The sequence below is a fragment of the Panicum hallii genome, chromosome 9, assembly GCF_002211085.1.
Source record: "Panicum hallii strain FIL2 chromosome 9, PHallii_v3.1, whole genome shotgun sequence".
In the NCBI taxonomy this organism is placed as follows: domain Eukaryota; kingdom Viridiplantae; phylum Streptophyta; class Magnoliopsida; order Poales; family Poaceae; genus Panicum; species Panicum hallii.
The window spans coordinates 11,043,771-11,071,732 of NC_038050.1; the positions used below are offsets into that span (position 1 = coordinate 11,043,771).

At 47.5% G+C, this 27,962-nt stretch overlaps 1 protein-coding gene across 2 annotated transcripts; it reads left to right on the plus strand.

The window, feature by feature from the left end:
• The first annotated feature begins 8,012 nt into the window (after window positions 1-8,012).
• LOC112875439 (endoribonuclease Dicer homolog 2a) lies at window positions 8,013-27,925 on the plus strand. 2 transcript variants are annotated; one of them, XM_025939292.1, is made up of 20 exons: window positions 8,014-8,266; window positions 8,354-8,783; window positions 9,099-9,186; window positions 9,269-9,330; window positions 9,437-9,577; window positions 10,528-10,653; window positions 10,733-10,889; window positions 11,779-11,869; window positions 13,482-13,662; window positions 13,739-13,899; window positions 14,533-14,751; window positions 14,846-15,069; window positions 15,521-15,789; window positions 15,912-16,330; window positions 16,423-16,526; window positions 22,819-23,015; window positions 23,715-23,924; window positions 24,298-24,711; window positions 26,501-26,779; window positions 27,340-27,925. In XM_025939292.1, the coding sequence occupies exons 1-20, from the start codon at window positions 8,202-8,204 to the stop codon at window positions 27,685-27,687; spliced, it is 4,185 nt and encodes a 1,394-aa protein (XP_025795077.1). In that variant the 5' UTR covers window positions 8,014-8,201; the 3' UTR covers window positions 27,688-27,925. The 2 variants fall into 2 exon arrangements, with proteins under 2 accessions (XP_025795078.1, XP_025795077.1); XM_025939293.1 differs by lacking the exons at window positions 26,501-26,779; window positions 27,340-27,925 and adding an exon at window positions 25,485-26,485 and having other exon boundaries at window positions 8,013-8,266.
• Window positions 27,926-27,962: the final 37 nt, after the last annotated feature.

Sequence of the window (27,962 nt, forward strand, 5' to 3'; positions counted from 1 at the left end):
TATGATTGTTTAAAATTAATCAAACTTTCTGTAAAAATATAGACTTCTTCCAAATGCAAATCCATGATAACTCGATGCACATTTTGTCTCTTCTTTCCATGTCTATCACTAATAAATGCATCGTAAATAGTGCAAATCTATCTATGATAATTAAGTATAAATTTTTGCCGCATTCTTCTATCTCGACTTAAATGAGCCTTAATCAGTACGGAGAACTTAGCATCCATGTAAAGCATCTCCCGCGGACTACCAGAAACTTCTACCCTGTTACAATTTTCTTTCATGCACGTACCAAAATTTGAAATTTAGGTTTTCAGAAGTTACTACAACTGTCGGTAAGTTAATTCCCCTCATTTTATCATTTTTCTCCCCGCTCCCTTTTCTCTCCTTTCTCACACCTTCCCTCCCTCTCTTGGATCAAGCGTCGCCGCCATCGCTCTCTCCTTTAATCCAACATCAAGCAGCAGATGCAAAGGTTCATCGTGGTGGCGAGAATAGTGATTGCCGCTCGCCCTACCTCTTGTGATCTGAGCCACCGCGTCGGATTTGAGCTCACTATCACCTTACGAGCCACCTTGTCGGGCGCCGCTTTATTTTTCTCTCTTTTGTCTCTTGTCACCGCCACCACTCTATTTGGCTTTGAGCTCTTCCTCTCTCCATATGCTACATCCTCTTAGCATGGAGACGATAGATTCATCGGGGAGGAGCATGGAGGCACGCGGATCTCTAAAATGGGGTGCCGTTCCGTCGGATTTATACTCCATAAACTCCATTCGGGTATTGCTCAGGTAGTTAAGATTTGTAGATGAGGAAGATCGCAGAGTTAAGAACTTGATAGCAATATAAAGACGTAAGGGTTTTGATAGGTTCGGGCCGTTCGGAGCGTAACACTCTACGTCCTGTGTTCGATGTTGTATTGACTAGTTTAAGGTTTTTAAAATACGCAGGCTAGTTGCGTTATGTTTGGTGGGTACCCCCACGGCTCCCTTATATAGCCAAGCAGCTGTGGGTTACAAGTTAGGTTAGGTTAAGATCTACTCGGATTGTTTACAAGGAATCAGGTCGGTTAAGATACACAATATCACGATTATCCAATTCAGCCCTGATCCTGATCTCGAAGGACCCTTCCCAACGTCTAGCTGAGTGCCTGTCTGCCGATTGTTAAGCGGAGTCGTCCCTTAAAGAACCAGGCTCCACTCGGCAGGGAGGTACCTGGGTCCACTCAAGCCCCCGAGCGCCGACTCACTGAATGGGTTCCCGCCGAAGTCATGAAGCTGGTCAGTGCTCATCATTGTAGTCGAAGCATCCCTCCGGATCCTCAAGCTCTCGCGACAGTCCTGACGTTAGTGAACTCTTGCCTGTTCTTTAGTCTTCAACGAGATGCGCCCCTAGGCGCACCCCCTGGGCGTAGCCTCCGAGCCTTAGAAGGTCTCATAGAGGCCTTTTGAGGGTCAATAGAGTGATTCTATCTTCCCTTTTCTCGATTACCAATACTTTTAAGAATTTACAGCGCAAGGCCCCCAAGCGAGGTCACTGTCGGAGTCACGAAGACACGCCGAGTCAATAAGTGCCGCCCAGCCCCCGATCACCGGCGGAGTCACGGAGACACGCCGAGTCAATAAGCGGTGCCCAGCCCCCAAGTAGAGTCACCGTCGGACTCACCGAGACAAGTCGGGTCAATAAGTGGCGCCCAGCCCCCGAGCAGGGTCACTAGCAGAGTCATAGAGACATGCCGAGTCAATAAACCACGCCCAGCTCCCGAGCAGGGTCGCTGGCGGAGTCACGGAGACGTGCCGAGTCAATAAGCGTCGCCCAGCCCCCGAGCAGGGTCGCTGGTGGAGTCACGGAGACGCACCGAGTCAATAAAAGTCATCTAGCCCCCCAAGCAGGGTCGCTGACAGAGTCACGGAGACGGACCGAGTCAAATAAGCGGTGCCCAGCCCCCGAGCAGGGTCGCTGATGGAGTCACGGAGACACACATAGTCAATAAGCGGCACCTAGCCCCCGAGCCGGGTCACTGGTCACGGAGACATGCCGAGTTAATAAGCGGCGTCCAGCCCCCGAGCAAGATCGCTAGCGGAGTCACGGGGACACGCCGAGTCAATAAGCAGCGCCCAGCCCCCGAGCAAGGTCCCTGACAGAGTCACAAAGACACGCCGAGTCAATAAGCGGCGCCCAGCCCCTGAACAGGGTCGCTAGCGGAGTCATGGAGACGCACCGAGTCAATAAACGGCGCCCAGCCCCCGAGCAGGGTCACTGGTGGAGTCACGGAGATGCACCAAGTCAATAAGCGGCGCCCAGCCCCCAAGCAGGGTCACTAGTAGAGTCAGGGAGACACGTCGAGTAGTTTCAAATTTATTCCTTGAGAAATCGGGAATCAACAGATCTGAAATCTTTTTCCGGGAGAAACTTCCGGAGCACCGCTTGATCTCCTCGCCGTCTGTCGCCTGACACCGTTTCCCCCTTTTTACCGCTACCTTCCTTTGTGCAGGTTGGGTCTTTTACCATTGGGACTAACGGTGCCGCCAGGATTTTTAACGTTCGCCCGTCCCTTCCGGCATACGCTCCTTATCCGCCGTTAGGGGCGATTCGAATTTTGAATGCAGAGCCGAACTCGGTGGTTAGGTTTTGGGCTGATATAAAAGAAACTAACCCAGCCCATCCTTATCCACTCGCTCTTGCCTTCCTCTGCTTTCTCCGCTGCCACCGACCCACTCTAGATCTCGCCGGCATCCTTCAAAATGTTCTCGCTCTCTTCCCTACCCAGCCGCCACCGCCTTTCTTCCCGATCCGCCGGCCTCGTCCAGTCTCGAGATGGCCGGTGACTCCTCCGCGCCCTCCTCGTCGTTGGCCGCCGCCGCCCGATGAATCATGGGTGCCCCGCACCCTTACTGAGGAGGAGCTGGAGGACATGGAGGCACGTGGCCTCCTCCCGGAGAAGGCGATCTCCGGGAGGAAGTGCTGCTATGGCCAAGAATTCCCCTCGGAGGACCGGACCGAGATGATCGTCTTCCAGTCCTTCTAGAGAAGGGATTCAGCTTGCCCGCGGGAGCATTCTTCCGCGGGCTTCTCTACTACTACGGGCTGGAGGTGATCCAACTCAAGCCCAACTCCCTTGCGCAGATTGCGATCTTCATCTATCTGTGCGAGGGGTTCTTGGGCATTCTTGCCTATTTCAACCTCTGGCGGGCGCTATACCACCTGAGGGCGTATCCTTCGAAGGAGGCGCCCAGCGTGGTGGGCGGCACCGCCTTTTCACTCCGCCAGGCGGCGAAGTACCTGGATGCTGCCCTCAAGGATAGCAACAAGCGGTGGGCGGAGAAGTGGTTCGTGGTTGCGGACCCCGCTCCGAGTCTTCCGCCCCGTGCGGGGTATCCCCCGATCCTTAACGAGAAGTGGGAGGAGATGCCCTCCGAGGACGAGATGGTGCAGGTGAGGGTCCTGTTGGCCGAGCTGTCAAAGCTCAAGTCCGAGAAGCTGACCGGAGCTACCGTGGCGCTATCGTTCTGCAAGCGGCTGACCCAACTGATCCAGGACAAGGTCCACCCGGGATATGAGTACCCGCAAGGAGGCCCTGAACCAGGTCACCCTCATCGTGAGCGGGGAGGTCCGGGACAAGGGCTGCCCAAAGGCGCACTGCCTCAAGCGGTCCACCACCGAGGTAAGAACCGCTTCCTGTAGAGTTGATTTGGTTTCCTTCTGAGTTGATTTCTTCCTCGGAGTCCTTTTGAATTTGAAATTCGTAGTAGATAGCACCCGTTGGGTTGTGACAGTACCCGGATTTTTGCAAGAAAGGGTGATGAGGTTCTAGTGCCTTGCGCCGCTGCCGGAGGGACAACAGGGGAAGGCAATCGACCCTTCTGCCGGGCTTGCACAGCACCAAGGGGGCTCTGAATTTCTCCTTCGATTCCTCCATTGGGAGTGAGTTGGGGGATGTTGTAGAGGTTGCGGGGCTGGCTCCAGGAGCTAGCTCCACGATGAGGAGGCAGCGACGCCCTGTGCGCAAGCTGCCCATCTCCAGGGTGCCGAAGGGAGCGGCCCAGCCGAAAGGCGAGCACGCCTCCGTATCTGGAGCAGAGGGGGATAGGGACGTCCTCGAGGAGATAACTGGTGGCGGTCGTACGGAGGCCGCCACCCTGAAGGAGGAGGAGGTAGCCTAGGAGCTGCCTTGGATGCAGCAGAGGACGCCGCCTACGGCGTTGGCACGGTTGTTACCGACCGTGGTGCCGCTCAAGACGAGCTTCAGCGCACGTCGCAGCGAGAACTAAGTCGAAATCCTTCTTTTGCATTATCTGAATTGTAGATGTATATTCTGTTTTGTTGAGGAAGTATCGGACCACATGAAGGCGTCGCTTAGTGGCGCCAAGAGGAAGGTGGAGGAGTCCGTTGAGGAGGCCGAGTCGGCCAAGGCGGCCAAGGGGGTGGCTCGTGCGGATGAGCGGCCCAGTACCCGTGCCCGCCTGGAGGATTAGGCGGCAGCGGGTGAGAAGACGAAGGTGGAGGGAGCGGCGAGCGTAGTGTCGCCCCAGAGCGTCAACGCCGAGTCAGCGGTGCCACAACAGGGGGAGGTGGACGAGGTGGTTGCCGCGCCGAACTTCGCTCCGGCCTTCGACCTGGCGCCGCGCATTCCGCCGCCGGCTCGTGTGGCAGGGGTGCAGCCTCGTGGACGGAAAACCCATCAACAGGCAGCGCCAGTGAAAAAAGGAGGCATTGCTGGCAGAAACCCAGCTGGCGGTCAAGGCGACGTTGGTAAGTGTTTGATGCTATGTTGTTTTTCCAATACCTTGGTGTATATTTTGATGTTGGTTTCCGGTAGGCCCTGGCCGACCTGAGTCGGCAGGCTGCAGCTTAGCTGCGAGTCGAGGACGACCCGGCTGACCGACTGCGCTAACTGGAGGTGCGGTTGGCGCAACTGGAGATGCGGACGCGGGAGTTGGGGCAGGAGCGCTCCGATGCCGCAAGGAAGCACGCCGAAGAGAAGCGAGGTGAGCTTACTTTTGTACCCCTATGGTTTGGTTGGAGAGTTGTGCTGAGCTGACTCGACGGTCCTGTTACAGAGCTGCTTAAGGCTAACTGCTTGATGGCTCTAGAGCTTGAGGTGGCTATGAAGGCCAATGAAGAGCTGCATCAACTCCGCGAGGGTGCCGAGGGCCGGGAGGCCAACACGGAGGGCAAGCTCCGGATGGAGAAGCAGCACCGCGAAGGTGATGGCCCTATCTTGGATATGAGCCGAGTTGCTGGGATGCTCTCGCAGTACCGAGCTGACGTATTTCTTTTGTTTTTGTAGAACTGGAGTTGCGCCTGGCCGAGTCGAGGTCGATCCTAGACCAGGTGACCGGCAAGGTGGACTCATTCCGGCGGCGTTCGAGCTGGAGGGGGTCGCCCTCGCCGAGGAGATGCAGGCCTGCATGGAGGCCGCTTTGGGCCGCCTCAATGCCTTTGTCAAGTGGGTCGCTACGGATGCAGTGCAGTTCTCGATGGCGCTTGTGAAGTCCCATCTCCTGGAGGCGGACCTGGATCCAGTAGGGGAGGGCGTCGCGTGCAAACTGCATCGATGATGAGTGGACGATGCACTTTGAGTCCGCCAAGCCCCTGGCCAACCGCATCATGACCCAGATTGACCTGTAGGTAGTTTAATTAAGTTACATTGGAATAACTAGTGGCCGAGTGCTGGCCGAGAAACAATGTTTATTTTGCATGTAATTAAGTTATCATTTTTATTGCTCCTGAGCCGAGTAGTTTCCGATTTGGCCGAGTGGTTAGGGTGCCAACTCCGCGAGTGGTTGGGTGGGAGGGTGAAGAGAGCCTCTTGGTAGCCGGCAACTGGTCCTGGGATCACTTCAGAACTGATCTGGTCGATGCTGGATCAAACCAGATTGGAAACGTGAAGATATTCCATAGATACTCGGATCTGGTCCGAGTAGATTGTGGAGTTGTTGCGGAATCCGAGCGGGATCTTGCAAGCCGGGTCACTTGGGCGATGGAGAGCAGCTTCGGTGATCTCAATGCACTCCGCGATGGTGCGATCCACACAATCTACTCCGGAGATGATGTCGTCGATGTTGATCCTGGGGCGACGAGTCGCCTGACACGGCTCTCGGCCAGGTCGTCGATGGAGAGCTCATTGACTTTGCGGGTGATGGAGCCAGAAAGGGTCAGATCAGATTTGGAACCCTGGGAGCTTTTCTATCTCGGATGATGAGGCAGAGGCAAGTGGGCTCCTAGTAGCGGTCATCTCGGGGAAGTCGCCGAAGATGATGGGGTGGCCGGCGGCGGCCTGCATCTGCAGCGTCACTTGTGTGGAGAAGAAGATGCCAGAGTTGTATGCCATCAAGTTCGCCGAGAGGACCCTGAAGATCCTATACCTGGCGCGCCAACTGTCGGATTTGTACTCCGGCAAGTCCACCCGGAGTATGCTCGGGTAGTAGATTTGTAGGTGAGAGAGATCGCAGAGCTAAGAACTTGATGGTAACAAAAAGATGCAAGGGTTTTGACAGGTTTAGGCCGCTCAGAGCGTAACACTCTACGTCCTGTGTTCGGTGTTGTATTGACTGGTTTAGGGTTTCTGGAATGCGCAGACTAGTTGCGTTGTATTTGGTGGGTACCTCCATAGCTCCCTTATATAGCCGAGCAACCGTGGGTTACAAGTTAGGTTAAAATCTAGTTGGGTTGTTTACAAGGAATCAGGTTGTTTAAGATACACAATATGACGGTTATCCGATTCAGCCCTGATCCTGATCCCGAAGGACCCTTCCTGCCGTCCAGCCGAGTGTCTGTCCGTCGGGTTGTTAAGCGGAGTCGTTCCTTAAAGAACCGGGCTCCACTCTGCAGGGAGGTATCTGGATCTACCTCCATCACGTTGTCTATCTCCGTCTCATCTTCGTTGGCACATCTTCGTTGGCATAGTGATTTAGGTGGGTCTCATATCTCATCACGGTGTGACGATGCGGGAGTATGGAGAGCTTCTCTTCCTCCCTTCTTTCTCTACCTTCCTTCTTTCTCTACCTTTCTCATCTCTATTCTATATTTTACATATAGATAGGAGGGAAGGATGCATCCTTTCATTTAGAAGAGATGTGATGTATTTTTCAGTTACTAAATTTTTGGTATTAGCGATGGGACTACCGACTCGGTACTATTATCAAATAGTAGATCCAAATACTTAAGTAGCAGATCAAAATAATGGATCTTTAGTGCTAAGCATGTTGGGTCTACTAGAACTGCTCTAAGGCCCTGTTCGGTTCCAGCCCTCTAAATTTTAGACCCATCACATCAAAGAGAATCTTGCTATTTAAAAGTATTAAATAAAATCTGTTTATAAAACTTTTTACACAGCTGGGTGCTAATTCGCGAGACAAATTTAATGAGCCTAATTAATCCATAATTTGCAACAGTGATGCTACAGTAATCATCCGCTAATCATGGACTAATATACCTCATTAGATTCGTCTCGCGAATTAGCACTGGGGTTCTGCAATTAGTTTTATAATTAGACTTTATTTAATACTTATAAATGATAAGATTCTCTTTGATGTGACCCCTCTAAACTTTAGACCCCCGGATCCGAACACACCCTAAGTCTAGCTATGATTTCAAGTTCTGTTTATGTTTCTTTAAAAGAAAACTCTAACAATGAATAATGGACAATAGCCGTCCGAACTGCTGCATGTCACCTTAGCGCTTGTGGCCATGTCCAAATATAGACTTATTGTTGCGATAGGAGGGATGGGCAAATGAGCACTAGAGAACATCAACATGTTCGCACTTTGCACGTTAAAACTGAAAAGGTACCCGCGTTGCTTCGCATCGAAGAGTCGAACAATTGGTGACAGCAAAAGCCGAGTACGGCGAATTTCGGAAAGCCACCGGCCCGCTCGTGAAAGCGATCGAGCTAGGGCCTGCTACTTCCACTCAGCCGCGACAGCGCAACTGCCCCCGAGTCCTGACCGCTTCCCCTCCCTCGCCGAGTCAAAAAGCGCACCGGAAGCAGCAACGCCACCAATCCGTTCCCACCCGGCCCGCGCCGCGCACATGCGCGCGTGACCTGGGGGCGGCGGTTGCTTGTAGGCGGGGCGTGTGCCCGTGACCGAGGAAACCGCAGCGCAAGCGTCGCCACCTCGCTCTCCATCCATATTCTCTCTCGAGTCTCGCCCCGCCTGCCTCCCACCCAGGGCACAGTACCCTCCCAAAACCCCGCCACCATGGCCGGCTCCGCCGCCACCGCCGCCCCACCGGAGGAGGAGGATCCGCAGACGCTGGCGAGATGGTGAGTGAGCCCCCCCCCCCCCCCCATCCTCCTGCGCGTCGCGCCCCCACCGTGCTAATGCGGGTGACCCCCTCCCGTGCGGCGCAGGTACCAGCTGGAGGCGCTGGAGCGCGCGGTGGCCGGGAACACGGTGGCGTTCCTCGAGACGGGCGCCGGGAAGACGCTCATCGCGGTGCTGCTCCTCCGCGCCTACGCGCACCGCCTCCGCTCCGCCCCGCCGCCCTCCTTCGCCGTCTTCCTCGTCCCCACCGTCGTGCTCGTGAGCCAGCAGGCGCGGGTGATCGAGGCGCACACGGACCTCCGCGTCAACCAGTTCTACGGCGAGATGGGGGTCGACCTCTGGCGCGCCGACACCTGGCGCGCCGCCATCGATGGGACCGAGGTCCTCGTCATGACGCCGCAGATCCTCCTAGACAACCTCCGCCACAGCTTCTTCAGGCTGCGGGACATCGCGCTTCTCATCTTCGACGAGTGCCACCATGCCAACGGGAATTCCCCCTACGCCAGCATTCTTAAGGTCACCCGAAAGTTGGAAGCGCCTTTTGCTAGTTTTGTCCACAACCCACCCGTTTGTTTTGTTGGGATGCACATTTATTGACCTGCTTTTCAAATCGCAATTCAGTTACAAGCTTTAAGGCTCCTTTTGCTACTTGTTGTTCAGGAGGTCCAATGTTTGTATGTGTATTGTGGTACAATTTTAGGTGGAACCATGAATGCCTCTTTAGTTGTTTTTGGCAAATTTCAATTTCAATTATTGTCTTAGATTTTCCTTTTCTTTTTATCGTGTATCCAACAATTTAGTTGAATCCTTCAGTGTGGCTTTTGCATGTAGGAGTTTTATCACCCCCAATTGAATTCTAGACCATCCAATCCTGTACCAAGGATATTTGGGATGACCGCCTCGCTCATTAATTCAAAAGGTAAGGATGAGGAAGCATTATTGTATATTTATGTGTGCATCCTCTATGATTAATTAACTCTATTGGGAAATTTTCTCTATAGATTTGCAGCGTGCCAGCTATTCGGTGAAAATATCCAATCTTGAGAATCTTATGAATGCGAAGGTCAGACTATATAGAACACTCACATTAACTGTATTTCTGATAATCATTATCCATTATCCTATGTTTGATAACACATAACAAAACCATGATGCATTTCCCTTTAAAGGTGTACACTGTTGACAGCGAATCAGCATTGTCGCAATACATTCCATTTGCTAAAACAAGGATAGTCCAGTATGATGATTCCAGTATACCGTCTGAGTTATATAGCCATACTACCGGTTGCTTGAAGAAATTGGAAGCAAAGGTACTATTTACTGCTCTAGGCATGATGTTTAACTGGATAAAACATTGATTTATGTTACTCTGCATCACTCAACACGCAATGCAAGATCTTTTGCTGGGGCATTGTCTTCAAATATCAAAGTATATCAATTTTGATTTATCGTTCATCAATATACTTGTAGAATTAGAATTATATGATGTACCAATAATAGTATTCACATATTTTTCACTTTAAATTTTAAATTAAGAATGATAAAATTCTGATGATCCACAAATTAGAAGGGAAAAAAGACATAAAGAGCTAACTTCTCTGGTTTTATTTTATTTTCTCTAATGCATTTTGTGTTTGATGGTTCAAATTTAAAGGGTGCTGCAACACTCTGTAAACTACATTACTTTATTCTGGTTCTTAAAGACGAAATAGTATGCATGATTACACCTTATATAACTGCTCTGTAACAGATATGCCACCATGAATAATTAGTATTAAGTATTAAAGTATGATTAGTGAACTTTGAATAGTCTATCAGAAAAGACAAAGCTACATACTAGTAAGTTAAGGCATTATGCTTTTGGTTTAGTAGCATGACAATATTATAGATTTTTGTATTATTGACATCTAGTCCAAGAGAATTTGAAGTAATGACATGAAAGGGATGTTGAAGAAATATATATTATACTTTTTCTATATTACACACATGCTACAGTGCCACAATGTTCCCATAGTTCAATACTTGGAAAAATGCTGTAGCTGTACTGATGTGTACATATTGTTTTTTTATCCGGTTTTATGCTCATGATTGTGCAATTAGCTTTTTATAGTACCTGGCTACCTGCCTTTTTTTGTGTAAACTTCCTGTAACTTTGTTCATTTTCAGCATGCTCTTTTATGTAAACTTCTTGTAACTTCATTCAATTTTAGCATGTTCTGAGTTGATATGCAAATGGATAACCTTGGTTGTGTTATCTTAGCATTTAGAAATCCTGAAGTTGAAACTGAATGGTTCATCTTTCGAAAATGCGGAGAAAAGGATAAAGAAAGTAAGTGCGACATTCTTATATTGCATATCCCATCTTGGAGTATGGCTGGCAGCAAAGGTACGAGGACTGTGCTGAACATTTTTATAATTATTGATTTATTGTGCAGCCCTGAAATGTCTTGGTAGCTTTTTCTCAGGCTGCTGAGGTTTTACAAACATATAAAGAAATCGGCTTATCCTTTTGGGGTGAAAAACTGGATGAAAGAGCTGAGGGATTTGTTAGAAACTATGCCAAAGATGTATACAATGATCTCTCTGAAACTATATCGAAGATGACAGAGAGGGGCGTACAACGTAATTGCATCTTTCTTCCTTTTTCATGTTAATTCAATGTACACTTCCCTGAATGTTTAGACTAATATGAATTAGTCTCTGCAAAACTTTGCCAATGGTGTTCAATTACTTTTAAGTCAATCTTTGTTGTTTATAAATTATTTTACTAATAGGGAGTTATTTATCCGTAACTACTGATGTGACTTTGTGACACATATGCCAATATATACCACTTTATCTATCCATTAGATAATATGCTGCATTCAAAGAATCAGAGGTGTGGTGGACGTGGACCATAGTAGAATTCACTTATGATAGAATAGCTAGACGTTTTGACAATTTACACTACAAAAAAAACTCTGAACTTGAGGAGAAGATGTTCCCTTAGTTTTGTCTTGAGGGTGGGGAGTACCAAAGCTTTAGTGAGGCACTCACATGAGCCCCTGGGTTTTGAGCCAGGTGGGCAGCTTCTCAAGTCAACCGGAGGCTCTCCCAACTGAGCTATTGCTTGGGTCTTGGCATTTTACATTATTAGGGACACATTTGGCCTTAGCATAGTATTTTAATCATCTATGACACTCTGTCCAAACATATATAGGGTTTATGTTTTGCACGTTCTTTAAAATTAGTCTTCTATTGGTTTCTCATGTAATATATTGTTTATTGCCACAAAATTAATGTAGTGCAAAAGCACTTTGAAATTTGAATATAGTATATAAGTTGTATACACTAAGTATACTTATACTTTGATCAAGTTTTGGCAATAAACTCATAATCTCCATCGTCTGAATCTTCCAAAAAAAAAAAACGTATGCTGTACATGACTGGATGCAGGGATATGAAGTTGTGAAATACATCATATATGATCTTGATGTGGTTTTACATCCTGCATCCTTCATTATTTTATCAGGACATATCGGTGAGGACTTTGCTGCTGACCTGCAAGATGGGTTATTGACATCCAAAGTTCATTTTCTTATCAAATCTCTTCTGGAATACAGGTGATAAAATGCTGAGACCTTAAGTATGTAAGAGTTGATTGTCATTACTTCTGAAGTAAGTGATTTGGCTACCACAGGAACACATGTAAATTATCTCTACACTGTAACGTGAACAATAAATAGTTTAACACGACTCGAGCAATTTGATTCAAAAAGCGTCAAATGTTAAAATCTGTTCCGCATTGGCTTGTTTGAGTTGTTGCATATGGCTGTAACAAGATACAAAAAATGGTCGATATAAATGGTTGCTGCCAACGTGTTGGGTGCTACCATGCAACCAATTACGGTAACACCTATACCTAACCAAGTGCATGAAAAAAATCCAACAAGTGTATAAATGGATAAAGCATGCAGGGCATCTGCATGATTGCATGCAAAATTTCAGCTTAAACAAAAAACTGTGCAAGGAGAAACAGAAAAGAGAAACCAATATGTGAAAAATAGCAGCCTAGCAGGTTGCGGGTTAGACATGAACTGTTGCAATCCACTGCATTGATTTCTTTTTTTGTTTCTTCTTTAACAATTTTTTGCTCAAGCTCAGACTTGCATGAACCTAGATGGTTTCATGCTATATCCGTCCGCAGTTTGTTGGAATTTTTTATGAACTCTTGGAGGCGCATTGTAGCAATGGTAGCACAGTAGCACCTGAACTTCTCTCAAAGAGAGAGAACCATGAGAAATATTAATATATTGAGACTACAAAGCTTATAAAATTATGAAGTACAACACCATTTCATTGTTAATTTCAGATTCTCAAAGTCCATTCTTCTTATCATTTTCATGATTAATCCATCTAGTTTGGGTTGAGACATGACTTTTGTATGTGTCATAAACCAAGTCCATGGCTATGTAACTACCATGAGAAAGGGCCTGATGGCATGGTTTGAAGGTAGAAAGTTCTAGATGGAAAGCGAGCTCAATAGGGAAAAGACTTGGGGAAAACGTATCGACTAGAGCGGAGTTCCATTGTTATTCATTGCTTGTAGAAATTGATGATAGTGTGTTTGGGAGGCCGGGGTGTGTGGTGGGGGAGTATAAATAGCCATACACCTGAACTAATATTACCCAACATGACACATGAATCAGTCTAATTCTGAACCATGCAGCTGACCATACATGCAGATGTACTCTGATCACATGTGACTTTTTTTTTTGTTTCTTGACAATGCAGGAGAGCTGAATGTCATTGCATTATAGAAAGAGAATACTATATGAGGCTAATTCAAAACTGCTCACCATGGCATATGAGACGTATCACACATAAAAACAAGCACGTCACAAGAAACAGACCGCAAGACTGTAAACTATGAACAGAACCTAAACTCTTCTATACTTTCGCACCAACCTTGCAGCTCTGTCCTTTAGAATCAATGTGTCGCTTCAGCTAAACATATGCTATCTTATGCTATTAATTTGGTATATGGACCCGCATGGCTCTAATGGCTGGCTGGATGGTTACTGACATGCACCTATCTTGATGTAATCTTGATCAACGTACTGCTGCTCTGCACATGCCCATGATACAAATTGCTAATGAAATGATACTGACAGATGTAAAATGTTCTCTCTAATTGTGTACCATGGAATAACAATCTCTCTCCCTCTATTTCAGACATATGCAAGACTTGAGATGCATTGTTTTTGTTGAGAGGGTTATTACAAGCATTATATTGGAGTCTCTTCTGTCCACTATACATCAGATGTCTGGGTGGATTGTTAGATACATGGCAGGTTCTCAACAACAGTGTAGGAATAAACACATAGAGATCATTGATTCATTTCGAAGAGGAAAGGTTTGCCATTAATGTTGTCGTGTTGTGCTCATGGCCTTCTGTTAATTATTTTACTCTGATGAAGTTGTTTCTGTAGGTGCATCTAATTATTGCCACACAAATTTTGGAAGAGGGCCTGGATGTGCCAAGTTGTAACTTGATAATCCGCTTTGATCCATCAGCAACTGTACGCAGCTTTATACAGTCACGTGGTCGTGCTAGGAAGCAAAATTCTGACTATGTTTTACTTGTTAGAAGGCACGTCTTCCAATTTTTTTGTCTATTGTTGTTTCCTCAGAAAATTTTCATTCTTTCAGCTATATGGAATTTGATTCCTTTTTTTTGGGTCCAAAGTAGACAACTAGATCTTTTTTTAAAAAAAGAGTGGACAACTAGACGTTATCCACTAAAATCTCTATTCACCAATTGGATAGCATCGTGGGATGCAGCACCTGTGGTTGGTTGCATGATTTGTTGGTGTCGGTACTACAATTCCTGTTTGAATATTTCATGGATCATGCATCCCAATTCCCTCATTAGTGCTGTTAAATTCTAGTGTTCACTTTTTAGTTCCAGATTGCTTAATCTACATGCCAGTGTAACTCCAATTTGTGATGGTGATACCAGAAATACCATGAAGGATTAGGGTTAAATAGATACCTGTCTTTTGTTCTTTCTAGATTGATTTATTATTTCTGGTTTAAACTGTCTTGTTTCCCTTTGCAATATTTAGAGTGATTTGAGATGTGGGTTCAGTCAATTTATTAATTGTCAGTTTACAGGACCTTTTAACCTCTGTTACCTTTTGTTGTCAACAGTTCAACTTATCTGAAGATATCGTTGGATTTTGCATATTCCTTTGCATGATGTTTTTCTGTGTTGCTGTATCAGGGGAGATGCCAATGCCCATTCTAAGACACTGGAGTTTCTCGCAAGTGGGCAAATAATGCGTGAAGAATCTCTGAGATTGGCATCTACTCCTTGTCAACCTCTTCCAAACACTCTATGCAAGGAAGAATGTTATGTTGTTCAATCTACTGGAGCAGTGGTGACTCTAAACTCTAGTGTTCCATTGATTTACTTTTTCTGCTCAAAGCTCCCATCGGATGAGTCTGTTTTCTTTCTTAGATAAGGCTTTCTTTTGGTTCATACCATGAACATTTTTCTGGCACAAATACTAACATATCTTACCTCCATATGCCAGGTATTTTAAACCTCTACCAAGATTCAATATTGACAAGGCACTAGGCACATGTACCTTGCATCTTCCAAATAGCAGTCCTGTACATACAGTTTATGCTCAAGGAGAAGTGTCTGTCCTCAAACAGGTTGTTTGTCTCAAGGCTTGCCGGGAATTACATGCCATTGGTGCTCTCACAGATGCTCTCTTGCCAGAGTTGACTGTTCTGGAAGATGAACCTGACATTGGTATGCTTATATTTCTGTGTTAATTAATAGAAGATGAATCCGCAGGTTTCATTTTTTTTTCAAGTTATTGTTAATATGTTTTTGTTGTTACTCCTTACATAGGTTGGATGATTTTTCCCTGAGTAAAAGTCAACATATACATTTCTGTGTTAATTGTGCTCCCCGGAGGGAGGGAGGGAGGGAGGTTACAAAGTGGAATAGATAAATATATGTTTTGCTGCCCATGCCAAAATAAAATCACGCTCATCATCATTTTTCCTATTTTATTTATCAAGTTTATCCTTATTGATTAACATTTTCAGTATATCTGAAATGTCTAGTCTAATAAGTCAAAAGTAAACTCTCACTCATTGAGTCCATATGTTTCCAATTGGGTAATCAGTTTAGGATACATACGTTCAATTGAGTCGGTCTATTATACTAAGTTTGCTTTTTAACTTTCCTAATCTAGTTGTGGAGAAATACAAAGAGGAGCAGCCTGACTACTTTCCAGAACAATTAGTGGATAATTGGTTACATTTTTCTCGTCTTGGATTATATTACTGCTACAAGATCTCGCTGGAAGGGTATTCTAAAACTACTCCAGCTGAGATAGTTTTAGCTGTAAAATCCGATATGGGATCTGACTTCATCTCTAATTCATTCAAATTGTGGGGTGTGCAAGATTATGTAACTGTTACCATGAGGTATGTTGGCATCATTCATCTGAATCAGGAACAGGTAAATTTTGGCCTCACATTATCTTGTTCTGTAATTACCATACCATCCTTTCCTTTTCTATTTCATTGATGCAAGTATTTTGGTTCCTCCATGAAAATAATACACCACTTCGCTCTGCTCAGGTAATTGTCGCTAGAAGATTTCAGACAACCATTCTTTCATTGATTATTAGTAATGACCATTTGGAAGTTGGGGATTCTATTAAGAACTTGCTTGAAATGCCATTATCTCCTGGAGTTGTTTATCTACTTCTGCCTGTAGTTGCTGGAAAAATTGATTGGTGCAGCATCAAATTCTCAGCGTCACCAATGCTTGAAGCTACTAACAAGGATATCAGACGCTGCCATTCTTGTAAAGATACTGATTTTGTGCAGACAAAAGATGGCCCTTTATGTCGGTGCACGCTTAAAAATTCTATTGTCTGTACCCCACATAACGGCACACTTTATGCAGTTTCTGGGTTTCTTGACTTGAATGTAAATTCGCTTCTGCATCGAAGTGATGGTAGTGTTGTTAGCTACAAAACTCATTTTAAAACTAGGTATGAGCTTGTCTTCCCAGTGGTATTCTTTGTCTGGCATTCTCTGGTAAGCTGTAGAATCTATCTTATATATCTTATTTTACATTCTCCAGGCATGGCCTTGATTTAACATGTGAAGATCAACCTCTCTTGGCTGCCAGTAAGATTTTGAAAGTGCGGAATTTCCTCCAAAAGGGCAATTGTCAAGAAAAAAAAGGTACCTTTCTGATGAGAGTAATTAGTTTGTGCCTGTTGCTATGCATCGTCTTGGGTATGTGCACCATGTGCTAAATCAATTAGTTTGTGCTCAAATCTTTTGAGATGGAAACACTTAAACATGCGCGTGTTCCTTATACAACTTTAACATATGGGCCTCACAGTTGCAGAACTTAGCATAACTGACTCGAGAGTTGTGAGACATATGAGTCCATCAGTACGTAATGTCAAGCAACATGGAAAGATTTTTTTCTATCTCATCTATGTTTTTACTATGGAGTTTATGTTTGGTGTGCTATTGCAAAACTACAAGCTATCTAATTTATGGGTATATGTTGTAAATAACAGTTTTTTTAGGGCGTTGTAAATGACAGTTTGAACAAAACCTTTCCAAGGATATGCTGACAGCTTCTACCTTCTCTAACTACGGATATATAGCACATGATTTAAACTCAGTTGTCATTTTAAAAACATTCTTATTCAACATTTTGAATATTCTATTATACAGCTCTAAATTAAACCATAGTTCATGGTTACTTGGTTACTTCAGACACAGGAAATATGCCACATTTTTGCTTTTGTTTTCTTTAAAGGTGGATACATTCGAATACTACATGTTCTTGAATTTAATATATCACAAGAAGGGTTGTGTATTGATACCAGGCTTATTTAATGCGTACAAGCATATTTCATGAACTTGCAAAAGCTACATTTGCTTCAACTCTAAATTACTCTACAAAAGCCTTCTGGAGAAAGTAGTACTTTTCATGCTTCTCGCAAACTGAGCAATAGCTCAGTGGTGTGGCTGGTTGTGGTCGTGCCCACCGACCAGGGTTCGAACCCTGGTATTGCACCCAAAAAGACCCCCCTCGCTGTGCTCGCTGGCTTGTTGAAGAAGAGTATTTTTCCCATTCCAAACCCTAAACAGGGTATAGAGGTTATATACATGGGCCTCTATGGGCCACAATACACATGGGCTCAATATACTCCAACACCCCCCCGCAGTCTGAACAACTGGCGCAGCGGTGTTCAAGACTGGACAAAAAGAGAGTACAAATAGAGTACAAAGGGCAAATACCCCCCCCCCCCACAGCCACAACTAGCCACCGGCTACGTTGAGGCTGGATCGAAACTCCGAGAAGGTCGAGGAGGGCAGCCCCTTGGTGAAGATGTCAGCAAACTGGGAGGTAGTCGGGACATGGAGGACCCGAACATCACCGATTGCGACTCTGTCGCGCACGAAGTGTAGGTCGATCTCCACGTGCTTTGTCCGCTGATGCTAGACGGGGTTGGTGGAGAGATACATGGCGCTGACGTTGTCGCAGTAGACGAGCGTGCTCTTGGCGAGCGGGCTATGGAGCTCCGCCAAGAGCTGTCGTAGCCAGGACGCCTCCGCTACGCCGTTAGCGACAGCCCGATACTCCGACTCGGCACTGGAGTGAGAGACAACCGGCTGCCGCTTGGACGACCAGGAGACCAGGTTGCCGCCCAGAAAGACGGCGTAGCCGGAAGTGGAGCGACGAGTGTCCGGGCAGCCAGCCCAGTCAGCGTCGGTGTAGACCACCAGCTCAACAGAGGACGAGCGGTGAAGTACCAGGCCGAGGTCCACAGTGCCACGGACGTAGCGGAGGAGACGCTTCAGCGCAGCAAGGTGTGACTCCCGGGGATCATGCATACGGAGACAGACATGCTGGACAGCGTAGGTGAGGTCCAGCCTGGTGAAGGTGAGGTACTGCAAAGCACCGGCCAGACTCCGGTAGGCAGTAGGATCAGCCACCGGATCACCCAGATCAGCGGACAGCTTCGCCTGAGTGTCGACAGGAGTGGAGCAGGGCTTGCAATCAGTCATCCCAGCCCGCTCCAAGATATCGAGTGCGTATTGCCGCTGTTGCATAAGAAGACCAGACGGGCGAGGCTCAACAGTGACGCCCAAGAAGTGGTGGAGCTGACCGAGATCCTTCATAGCAAACCCTGCTGCAGAGAGGAGATGACATTCTGAAGCAACTGCTAACTAGAGGCTGTGAGCACAATGTCATCAACGTAGAGCAGCAGATAGAAAGTCTCATCCCCATGGCGGTAGACGAAGAGAGACGTGTCAGACTTGGCCTCGGTGAACCCCAATGTCAGCAAGAACGTGGCGAACCGAGAGTACCAAGCCCGAGGAGCCTGCTTCAGTCCATAGAGAGACTTGTTGAGCCGGCAGACCATATCCGGACGACTCGAATCCACAAATCCCGCTGGCTGAGAGCAGTAGACAGTCTCTAACAGAATGCCGTGAAGAGACGCATTCTTCACGTCCAGTTGGTGCACAGGCCAAGAGCGCGAGAGCGCAAGCGAGAGGACAGTGCGCACCGTAGCAGGCTTCACGATTGGGTTGAAGGTCTCATCATAGTCCACACCAGGCCGCTGAGTGAACCCCTGGAGAACCCAGCGAGCCTTGTAGCGCTCCAGTGTGCCATCAGCCCGACGCTTATGCGTCCAGATCCACTTGCCAGTCACCACATTGCAACCAGACGAACGCGGCACGAGGTCCCACGTCTGGTTGGCAAGAAGAGCCGCGTACTCCACTTCCATCGCGCGACGCGACGCCAGTGAGGATCCGCCAAGGCGTCGCGGACAGAGGAGGGTACCGGAGAGAGTCGCGGCCTGAGATGCCATCCGCCGAGTCACTATGGGATGGATATGCCGAGGATCCCGATGGATGACTGGCGGGTGGTATACCTCCAGCTGGGCTCGAGAGGGAGCCGGAGGCGGCGGCGGCGGCGGCGACGGCTCCGGCGTCAGCGTCACAGGAGCCTCCAGAGCAGGAGGTGGTGCTAGTGTTGGCGCCGAACGACGCCGGTACACCTGCACCGGCTCAGCGTACCGCTGTGGTGTCGGGGTCGGCGCCGAGCGACGCCGGTACACCTGCACTGGCTGGGCGTACCACACAGGTGCACGGGAAGGCAGCAGGGCCGCGCGTGGCGCAGCGGGAGACACCGAGTCCGCGCGCGGCACGACCGGAGGTCCGGCGACCGCGGGCACCGGGGCCACGCTCGACGCAGCAGGGATCACCGAAAACGGTGCCGGCGTGCCGGGGAAACCTGCAGGAAAAGGACAGACAGGTAACGGTGGCTGAACCACCGGGTCAGTCGGAAATAGAGTCTCCAGCTCGGGGTCAGGAGAAGGTGTAGAGGAGGTAGAGTAGGGGAAATCCGACTTGTCAAAGACGACGTGTCGGGAGATCAGAACGCGGCGAGAGGTGAGGTCAAGGCATCGGTACCCCTTGTGGTCAGGGGAGTACCCGAGGAACACACAACGAGTCGAGCGGGGCGCCAGCTTGTGAGAAGCAGTGGCGGAGGTGTTAGGGTAACACGCACACCCGAAGACCCGAAGGTGGTCGTAGAGAGGAGGGGTACCGAAGAGAGCGTGGTGTGGAGTGGGAGTAGGAGAAGCAGTGGACGGGAGACGGTTGAGCAGGTAGGTGGCGGTGTGGAGGCTCTCAGCCCTGAAGCGCGGGGGCAGAGAGGCCTGGATCAGAAGGGTGCGCACGACGTCGTTCGTAGTGCGAATCATCCGCTCAGCCTTGCCGTTCTGAGGAGAGGTATACGCAGCTGAACACCTCGAGACAGGAAGAAGGACCGGGAGGTGGAGTTATCGAACTCCCGCCTGTTGTCACACTGGACGGCCTTAACTGTGAGGCTGAACTGAGTGGACACCCAGGCAAAGAAGTGGAGGAGGGTGGGGAAGGTCTCAGACTTGGCGCGCAAAGGAAAAGTCCAAGAGTAATGAGAAAAATCATCAACAATGATCAGATAATATTTATAACCAGACATGCTGAGTACAGGAGATGTCCACAGGTCACAGTGAATCAGATCAAAAGCATGCGCAGCATGTGAAGAAGAAGAAGAAAACGGAAGTCTAACATGATGACCTAACTGGCACGCATGACAGAGGTGCTCAGCAGGAGCCTTAGTACAAGGAGCATCGGTACTACGGCTGAGCTGAGCCAAAACGTCGCGGCCGGGGTGACCAAGCCGGCGGTGCCAGGTGGTGGAAGAAGGTGTCACGGCAAAAGCAGCAGACAGAGAAGCCGAAGGCGAGGCAGCGGAAGCAGGAAGCCGAAGGGTGTAAAGGGGCCCCGGGCTGTCACATCGGAGGAGTGGACGCCGGGCTGTCACAGTAAGACCAGAGGAGTCAAATTCGATAGAACAGGAGTTGTCAGTAGTAAACTGGCGAATAGAAAGAAGGTTGTGAACCATTCGAGGAGCAACAAGAACATTAGGAAGACGAGGAGCAGAACCCACGGCGGTGACAGGAAGGCAAGACCCATCAACATGGTCGCCGGCTGGAGCTGAGGACGAAGCCCTCCTGCCGGACCCTGGAATGGCCACATCGACATGCGCCCTGACCATGGGTTGCTGAAGGATGGCCAGGGCGTACCTCCAGGGGTATGGGCAGGAGCGGGAGCTGGGGTCGGCGCGCCCCGACGGCCCCCACCGGTACCGGTATCCCCAGGAGCAAGGCCACCAGTGCCACCTCCACCACCCCGTCGCCGGCGACGTCCACGCCCCCCCCTCCCCTCCTCCGGTCTGCCCGGCGGGAGCAGCACCAAGGAGGGAGGTGGCAGGAGCAGTGGAGGAGGCCGGTGGAGCAGCAACGAGCGCGGCGGGGTCCCACGCCTCGATCGGCGAGTCGACGAGGACGTGGTCATCGAGGGCGTAGCGGCGGAGGGTGAGGAGGACCTGGTCCCGCCAGCGGCTGTAGGAGGAGGACGCGGGGTCGAGGAGGACGGAGACCAGGGCCCTGATGTTCTGGACGCCGGCTGCCTGGAGGTGGAGCTGGGCGACCATGGGTTCGGTCGGGTCGTACCGGGCTCCAGATCCAGCTGGCGGGGCCTGGAAGGAGGAGGAGGTGCCGGGCTCAGGGTCGACGGGTTGGCCGGAGGAGATGCGGAGGTAGCACTCCGCCTCGGCGACCCGGAGAGCGAGGGCGTCGGCCGTGGCGCGCTCGTGTTCCTAGGCGAGGGCAGCCACACGGACCCGCTCCTAGGCTGCTGAAGCCTCCGACTTGGCGGCGAGGAGGGCCGCGGCGAGAGCAGCGTCGGCCTGCTGTCCTCGGAAGGCGGCGGCGGAGAGCGGCGCATCTTCGGGCGCCATCCCGAGGCCAGACCGTACGACACCATGCGCTGCATCGACGACGGGCTGCGTGCCCGCAGCGACAGCAGCGCGGTGGGCCACAGCGGCGGCGGCGGGATCGGCGCCCGCGGCCGGCAGCAGCTGCACTACGGCCTGCAGGGCGGCTGGATCGGCGCCCGCGGCCTGCAGCAGCTGCGCAGTGGCCCGCAGGACGGCCGGATCGACGGCGGCACGTGGCTGGGGTCCCGCAGCCCCGGCGCCCGCGCCAGCATCTGCTGCGGCAGCGGTGGCGTCGGGCTGCAGGGGACCTAGGGCAGCAGGAGGCTACTGCCACGGCCCCTGCGGCACCTGGAGTAGAGGAGCCGCGGCGCCCGCGGCCGGCCCCCCCTCGAGGACCAGCGAGGCGGCGGGAATACCGGGAAGCGGCGGCCCAGGCGCCCAGATCGGCGCGTGCGGGAGCAGAGGAGGGAGAGGAAGAAGAGAGGGGAGGGAAGGAGGAGAGGGGAGGAGGAGGGGCCGGCGGCCGGCCATGGTGGCTGGCGGCGGCGGCGGGCTGGAGGGTGGAGAGAGGAGAGAGAGCAACCTAGGCTAAAGATACCATGAAGAAGAGTATTTTTCCCATTCCAAACCCTAAACAGGGTATAGAGGTTATATACATGGGCCTCTATGGGCCACAATACACATGGGCTCAATATACTCCAACACTTGTGGTTGTGGTGCGTCGCCGGCCTGGGTAACGGTATACGCTGGCCCAAGTTCGGTTTGGCCCATATGGGCATGGCCCAGGGTTCGGGGGGTTTTCTCGGCCGGGATCATACGGTCCCTTCTTAATTGCAATGCCGTGGGGGCAGTTCTTCCCCCACCGGTTGAGTTTTTTTTTTCTTTTCATGCTTCTCTCAAAGATTGTTTAAGCTGAACAGAGAGTAATGGAGATATGACAATCTTAGTAAGGGAGTTGGAAGCTATGTCCATGTGGGAAGGCTGGCTTGTTTCTTTGTCTGTGGCTTTGAGAGATTCAGCTTTTGGCTGGTTTTCCTGAGAAGTTCTTAGTGTAGCTTTTTGTTGGGTAGACAAGTTGGCTGGATTCTAGTTGTGGGCCATAAGGTATATAATAGTCTACTTAAAGTTACTTGTTTGTCAGATGACTGACTCCATTTCTTTTTTTCCTTGTTTCAGAAACTAGCAATAGGAATGCTGTTGAATTGCCACCTGAACTCTGCATAGTTGTGATGTCACCGCTGTCAGCACATACTTTGTATAGCTTTTCATTTATTCCTTCTATAATGTATCGTATCCAGTGTATGCTTCTTTCTGTGAAGTTGAAAAGGCAATTGGGTCCAATAATGCAGCAGTTTGACATACCATCATTAAAGGTTCGCATTCTATTGCAGCTCTATTTTGTGTACAGCAATAACTTCAACAATCTAGCTGCTAAGCCAGCTTGTTACACTCCACACGTGAGAACAAAGCTCTTTGTTTCCAATATAAACTATTTCAGTAGTCTACACTCTGGAAATTGTTCTGGCCACTTCTTCAGATGAGTTCTGAGTACCATTAGTACTTGTCATTATATTTCTTTCTTTTTGAAATGACTTTTTTTCATCCCCTCGGAATTAGTCTTGGATGAGTGCTACTGTTTGTGCAGTTGCTGAATTTGCAAATAGGAACTATCAATTCATGAATACTCCCTTTGGTCGCAAATACAAGTCTATTGATGTATCGTCATAGTCTCCAATATGACACTTTGACTAATAATATCTACAAAATTACGAATAAAAATAATTTTACATTTTTATGATGAACCTAAGAATGTTGACTTTATGTTGTCAATCTATTTGAAGTTTTAGCTATAGATGGTCAAAGCTAAAAAGGTTTGACGTGGGATCAGAGGTATTTAAAAACTGATCAACATGCCTGAAATGCAAGTTGCTTCATATTCCCTTTAAAATTTTCAGTAAGCATTGGAATGCCACAGGCTCATCATTTGTTGTCACCAGCATGAATATTATCCCTCTATGCACTATCTGTACAAGAGTTTTCTTTATGTTTACCGCTTGTGTAATGACTTGCAGATTCTGGAAGCACTGACAACAAAAAAATGCCAAGAGGAATTTTCGCAGGAATCATTAGAAACACTAGGGGATTCTTTTCTCAAGTATATTGCAACTCAACACCTTTTTAGCAAATACAAACATCAGCATGAGGGCATGCTAACCAAGATGAAGAAAAACTTGATCTCGAATGCAGCTTTATGCCAGCTGGCCTGCAGTAACAATCTTGTGGTACTCTTTACTTCTTGGTTGGGAGTCTTAAGTATTTTGTCGTGCATTAGGTCTTGGTTAATAATCTTTGTTCCCTGATCCCAAATCCTCCGGTGTCCATTGTCTAAATATTCCTTCCAATGAAAATATTAGCCATTTACAACATGGACGTGTCCAAATATTGTCCTCCTTTCAAGGCTGCCTGAAATATATAAAAGCTGCTTAATAGCTCCTTGTTGTACAAAGTATTTATGTGTACAAAGTGTTTATGTGTACCTTTTCTGTTCTATTACAATTGTTGTTGTCAATTATTTGCCTTCTCTTGTTGTACAAAGTATTTATGTGTACCTTTTCTGTTCTATTACAACCGTTGTGTCTTTTGCTTTGTTTTCAGGGATATATTCGAAGTGAACCTTTCCACCCAGAAACGTGGATCATTCCAGGGCTTGGCTATGATACATGTGGTAGCAGTAAAATCGTCATCCAAAGTCCCAATATGTATAGCCTGAGGAAACTGAAACTGTCTATTAAAAGTAAGAGAATTGCAGATTCGGTTGAGGCCTTAATTGGGGCCTATCTTAGTGCTGCCGGTGAGCAGGGAGCATACTTTTTCATGAAATCTTTAGGAATGGATATAGAGTTTCACAACATGCCAATTGAAAGGAAAGTTACAATCAAGTCTGAAGAGTTCATTAATCGGAGAAGTTTGGAGGAGATGCTTGGCTATGATTTCAATGATCCTTCATTACTGGTGGAAGCACTGACACATGGTTCATATCAGATTGCTGGCACTACTGCATGTTATCAGGTTGATCTAAGCCTCTAAACACTTCTCCGTTTGAGATTTGATAGTTACTGTTTGTTTTCGAATACTTCCCTGTGGGGGTATCTCTCTTATAAGTAATCATTTTTTTTGCTGTCTCTTATTCAACCACAACTTAGTGTACTGAAATGAAAATGTGAACTCATAATGTTGGGGGGTTGGGGGCATGTAACAGTGTATCAAATATGTATGGATGCCTTGCTAAAAGCATTATTAAACTCAGGTGAATGTACCATAATGCCCCTGCATTTTATCCTGAATGTGGGGACAGGATGGGCATTGCTCTGCTCCTTCACCATTTCCCCTGTTCAGATAAGAGAAAGGGTAGGGTACTACCCTCTTTGATTTTGTAAGTACAATACAGAAAGTATAGTCCAGTAAGTTTCAGAAGATGGTGTATCTTGTTGGACCTAATTAGTTTTGGATGCAAGCAAATGGACAGGAGAGTTAAGTCAAACATATCTTACGCCAGAAAGACAATAGAGTAATATTCACCAGCGGTTCATAAACTTGTTCGGGGGTGTCGTCTAGGTCACCGAGCTATAAATTTGCAGGTCGAGGTCACTATACTTACTAACCTTTCACTCAAGGCTCAAATCACTCTATTCAGTGCTGATCTGCCTACCTGGCCTCCATGTCACCTAATGTTTCCATCTATTTGGCTCCATATGACAACCACTAAAAAAGTTTAAAATCTTTCATGACCCATATGTCATTTCCTAACATCTTTTTCCTTTCTCTATCTTGGCGGTTGGAAGGAAGACGGAGGGATGGAGAGACCAAAATGGCATGCCACATAGGCAAGAATTTGTTGATTACTGATATTTGGACCCAGGAGGCACAATCAACAAGTTTAGGGTTCTTGATCTGCATATTAATAGTTTGGTGACCTAGGTGACACCCCCAAATCGGGAAAGTTGGAGCACTGTTGGTGTACTTCAGTCAAGATTATTCATGGCCTCATATCCTAGAAAATAGTTCATAGCCTTATAACAATGGATGACAAACACTGTAACAAACTTGAACAGAATGTTTTGCATATTCTAGGACAGGTGTTTAGACAGCCAAGTTTAGATTTAACTCACATTTATGTTTGGTGGACCAAGTAGTGTATTGGATGCTATTAGTTCCGTTTGGAACAAGAGTAATAACAAGTCGAAAACACGAGGTAATGAAATACACTATTGTGGATATCAATAAAATATTTTAGGTGACATTATGTTGATGCACAATGGCATATGCCCTGGAATGATCCAGGTAACGAAATACGCCCATGATCATTTTTTTTAATATTATATGGTAAAATTACAATGCCTTAGTTACAATATAATATTTAAGGGTATATTCTATGGTAAAATTTGTATACACTGCTGTAAAAAATGCGTAATAAGTGGTCTATACAAGGTTCAGTTTTTCATTTCTGAGCGTGTAATGTTGTGCATAAACACTACTTGGGAGCACCCAGTAGTCCATAATATTAACGATCTAGCCTTTCTTGTTACTACATAGCATGAACTGAATAATAAGCTTTTTTTAGTTTGCACAGTGCAATTTTGTATCGTTTGCATCTTAGGAAACAGAAGTAGCTTGAAAACATGGTTTTGTTGTTTCCTATATTACCACTGAAAAGGATATATTTCTTTATATTATGCATCATCTATACATAATTTTGATATTGTGCATGTTGCTTCTGCTAAATCGAAGTTTGTATCAAGCAGTGATAAACAATTTAACAGTTTTATTGAGTTACTTATGACTTCATGCACCTGTGCAGCGGCTCGAGTTTCTTGGAGATGCTGTATTAGATCATATTTTCACTGATTATTTCTACCATCAGTACCCTGAATGCACTCCAGAATTGTTGACGGATTTGAGATCTGCTTCTGTGAACAACTATTGCTACGCTCATGCTGCGGTTAAAGCAGGATTACATAAGCATATTCTTCATTTATCATCTGCACTGTACAGAAGGATGGCTGACTACCTTGACACTTTCAAGCAGTCATTTTCTGGTCCATCATATGGCTGGGAAGCTGGCATCGGTCTACCCAAGGTTCGACTTCTCGACTGTCAGTTCCTTCTGGGTGGCTGATATTGTGGATCTTTTTAGCACGTTAATAGTGCATTTTTCAGTGTTCTGTTGCCAGATTTCGTGATAAACTGCCCCTAGCCTAAGTAGCAGTAACCGGCTACCTCAATTCTTAATTTGTTTCACCTTCTGTGTGTAACTAACTTTATTAACCAGGAGATGAATAAGGTGCTAACTAAGTGCTAACAAATAGAAACTTATCTCTAACAATCCTAACTAATGCCAGACAGAGCTGTTAGCAGCTCATGCCTCAGCCTGTTAGGTCTTAAAACTGAGATCGGTGTTGGTGCATGTGATAAGTGAAATGCCCTTCAGTCTTGCAAATTTGATTGTTTTGCGTTGATGTGATGCTGGTAAACCCAGCTAAATGATCTGATGCTTTATATAAAGCTGTGCTTATGCCTTTGATCCAAATAAATAAATAAATGAAGACGCCTTAACATAGTAGGATACCGGTGATTAATCTTGGGAAATGGCTCCCTCTTTCCATTTTGGAGCAGCATGACTTATTTGCATACATGCAGGTTCTCGGTGACGTAATTGAATCTATTGCCGGTGCAATATATGTTGATAGCAAGTGCGACAAAGAGATTGTTTGGAGAAGCATGAAACGGTTACTGGAACCTCTTGCTACCCCAGACACTCTGGAGATGGACCCTGTGAAAGAGCTGAATGAATTTTGTGCTAGCAGAGCTTACGGCATTACGTACACGGTAACTCATGATAACCGAGTATCATCAGTCGTCGCAGAAGTGCAGACCAAAGGGACTGCATACAAGGCCACTCGGACGGGCATCACCAAGGATGACGCCAAAAAGTTGGCAGCCAAAGCCATGCTCCAGGATATGAAGGCTGCTGATGGCATGAAGTAATCTGCAAATGGTGTTGTGATATTTACTAGAATCTCTTAGCTGCACAGTAGACTTTTGTATAGGCTTCATGGTTCAGAAAATGTCATATCAGTGAAGTACGGGCATTTATGTCTCAGACAAGTGTACAGTACAGGCACCCGCGCTACAGTTTCTCTACTTTTGCCGCTAAATGTTTTGTTTTGGTGAAAACACGGTATGTTTAATTGTTTATCCTCGTAAATACATTTTGATCAGCTTATCTCGCTTGCGTGAGAAACCAGCGCAGTTAAAATCTG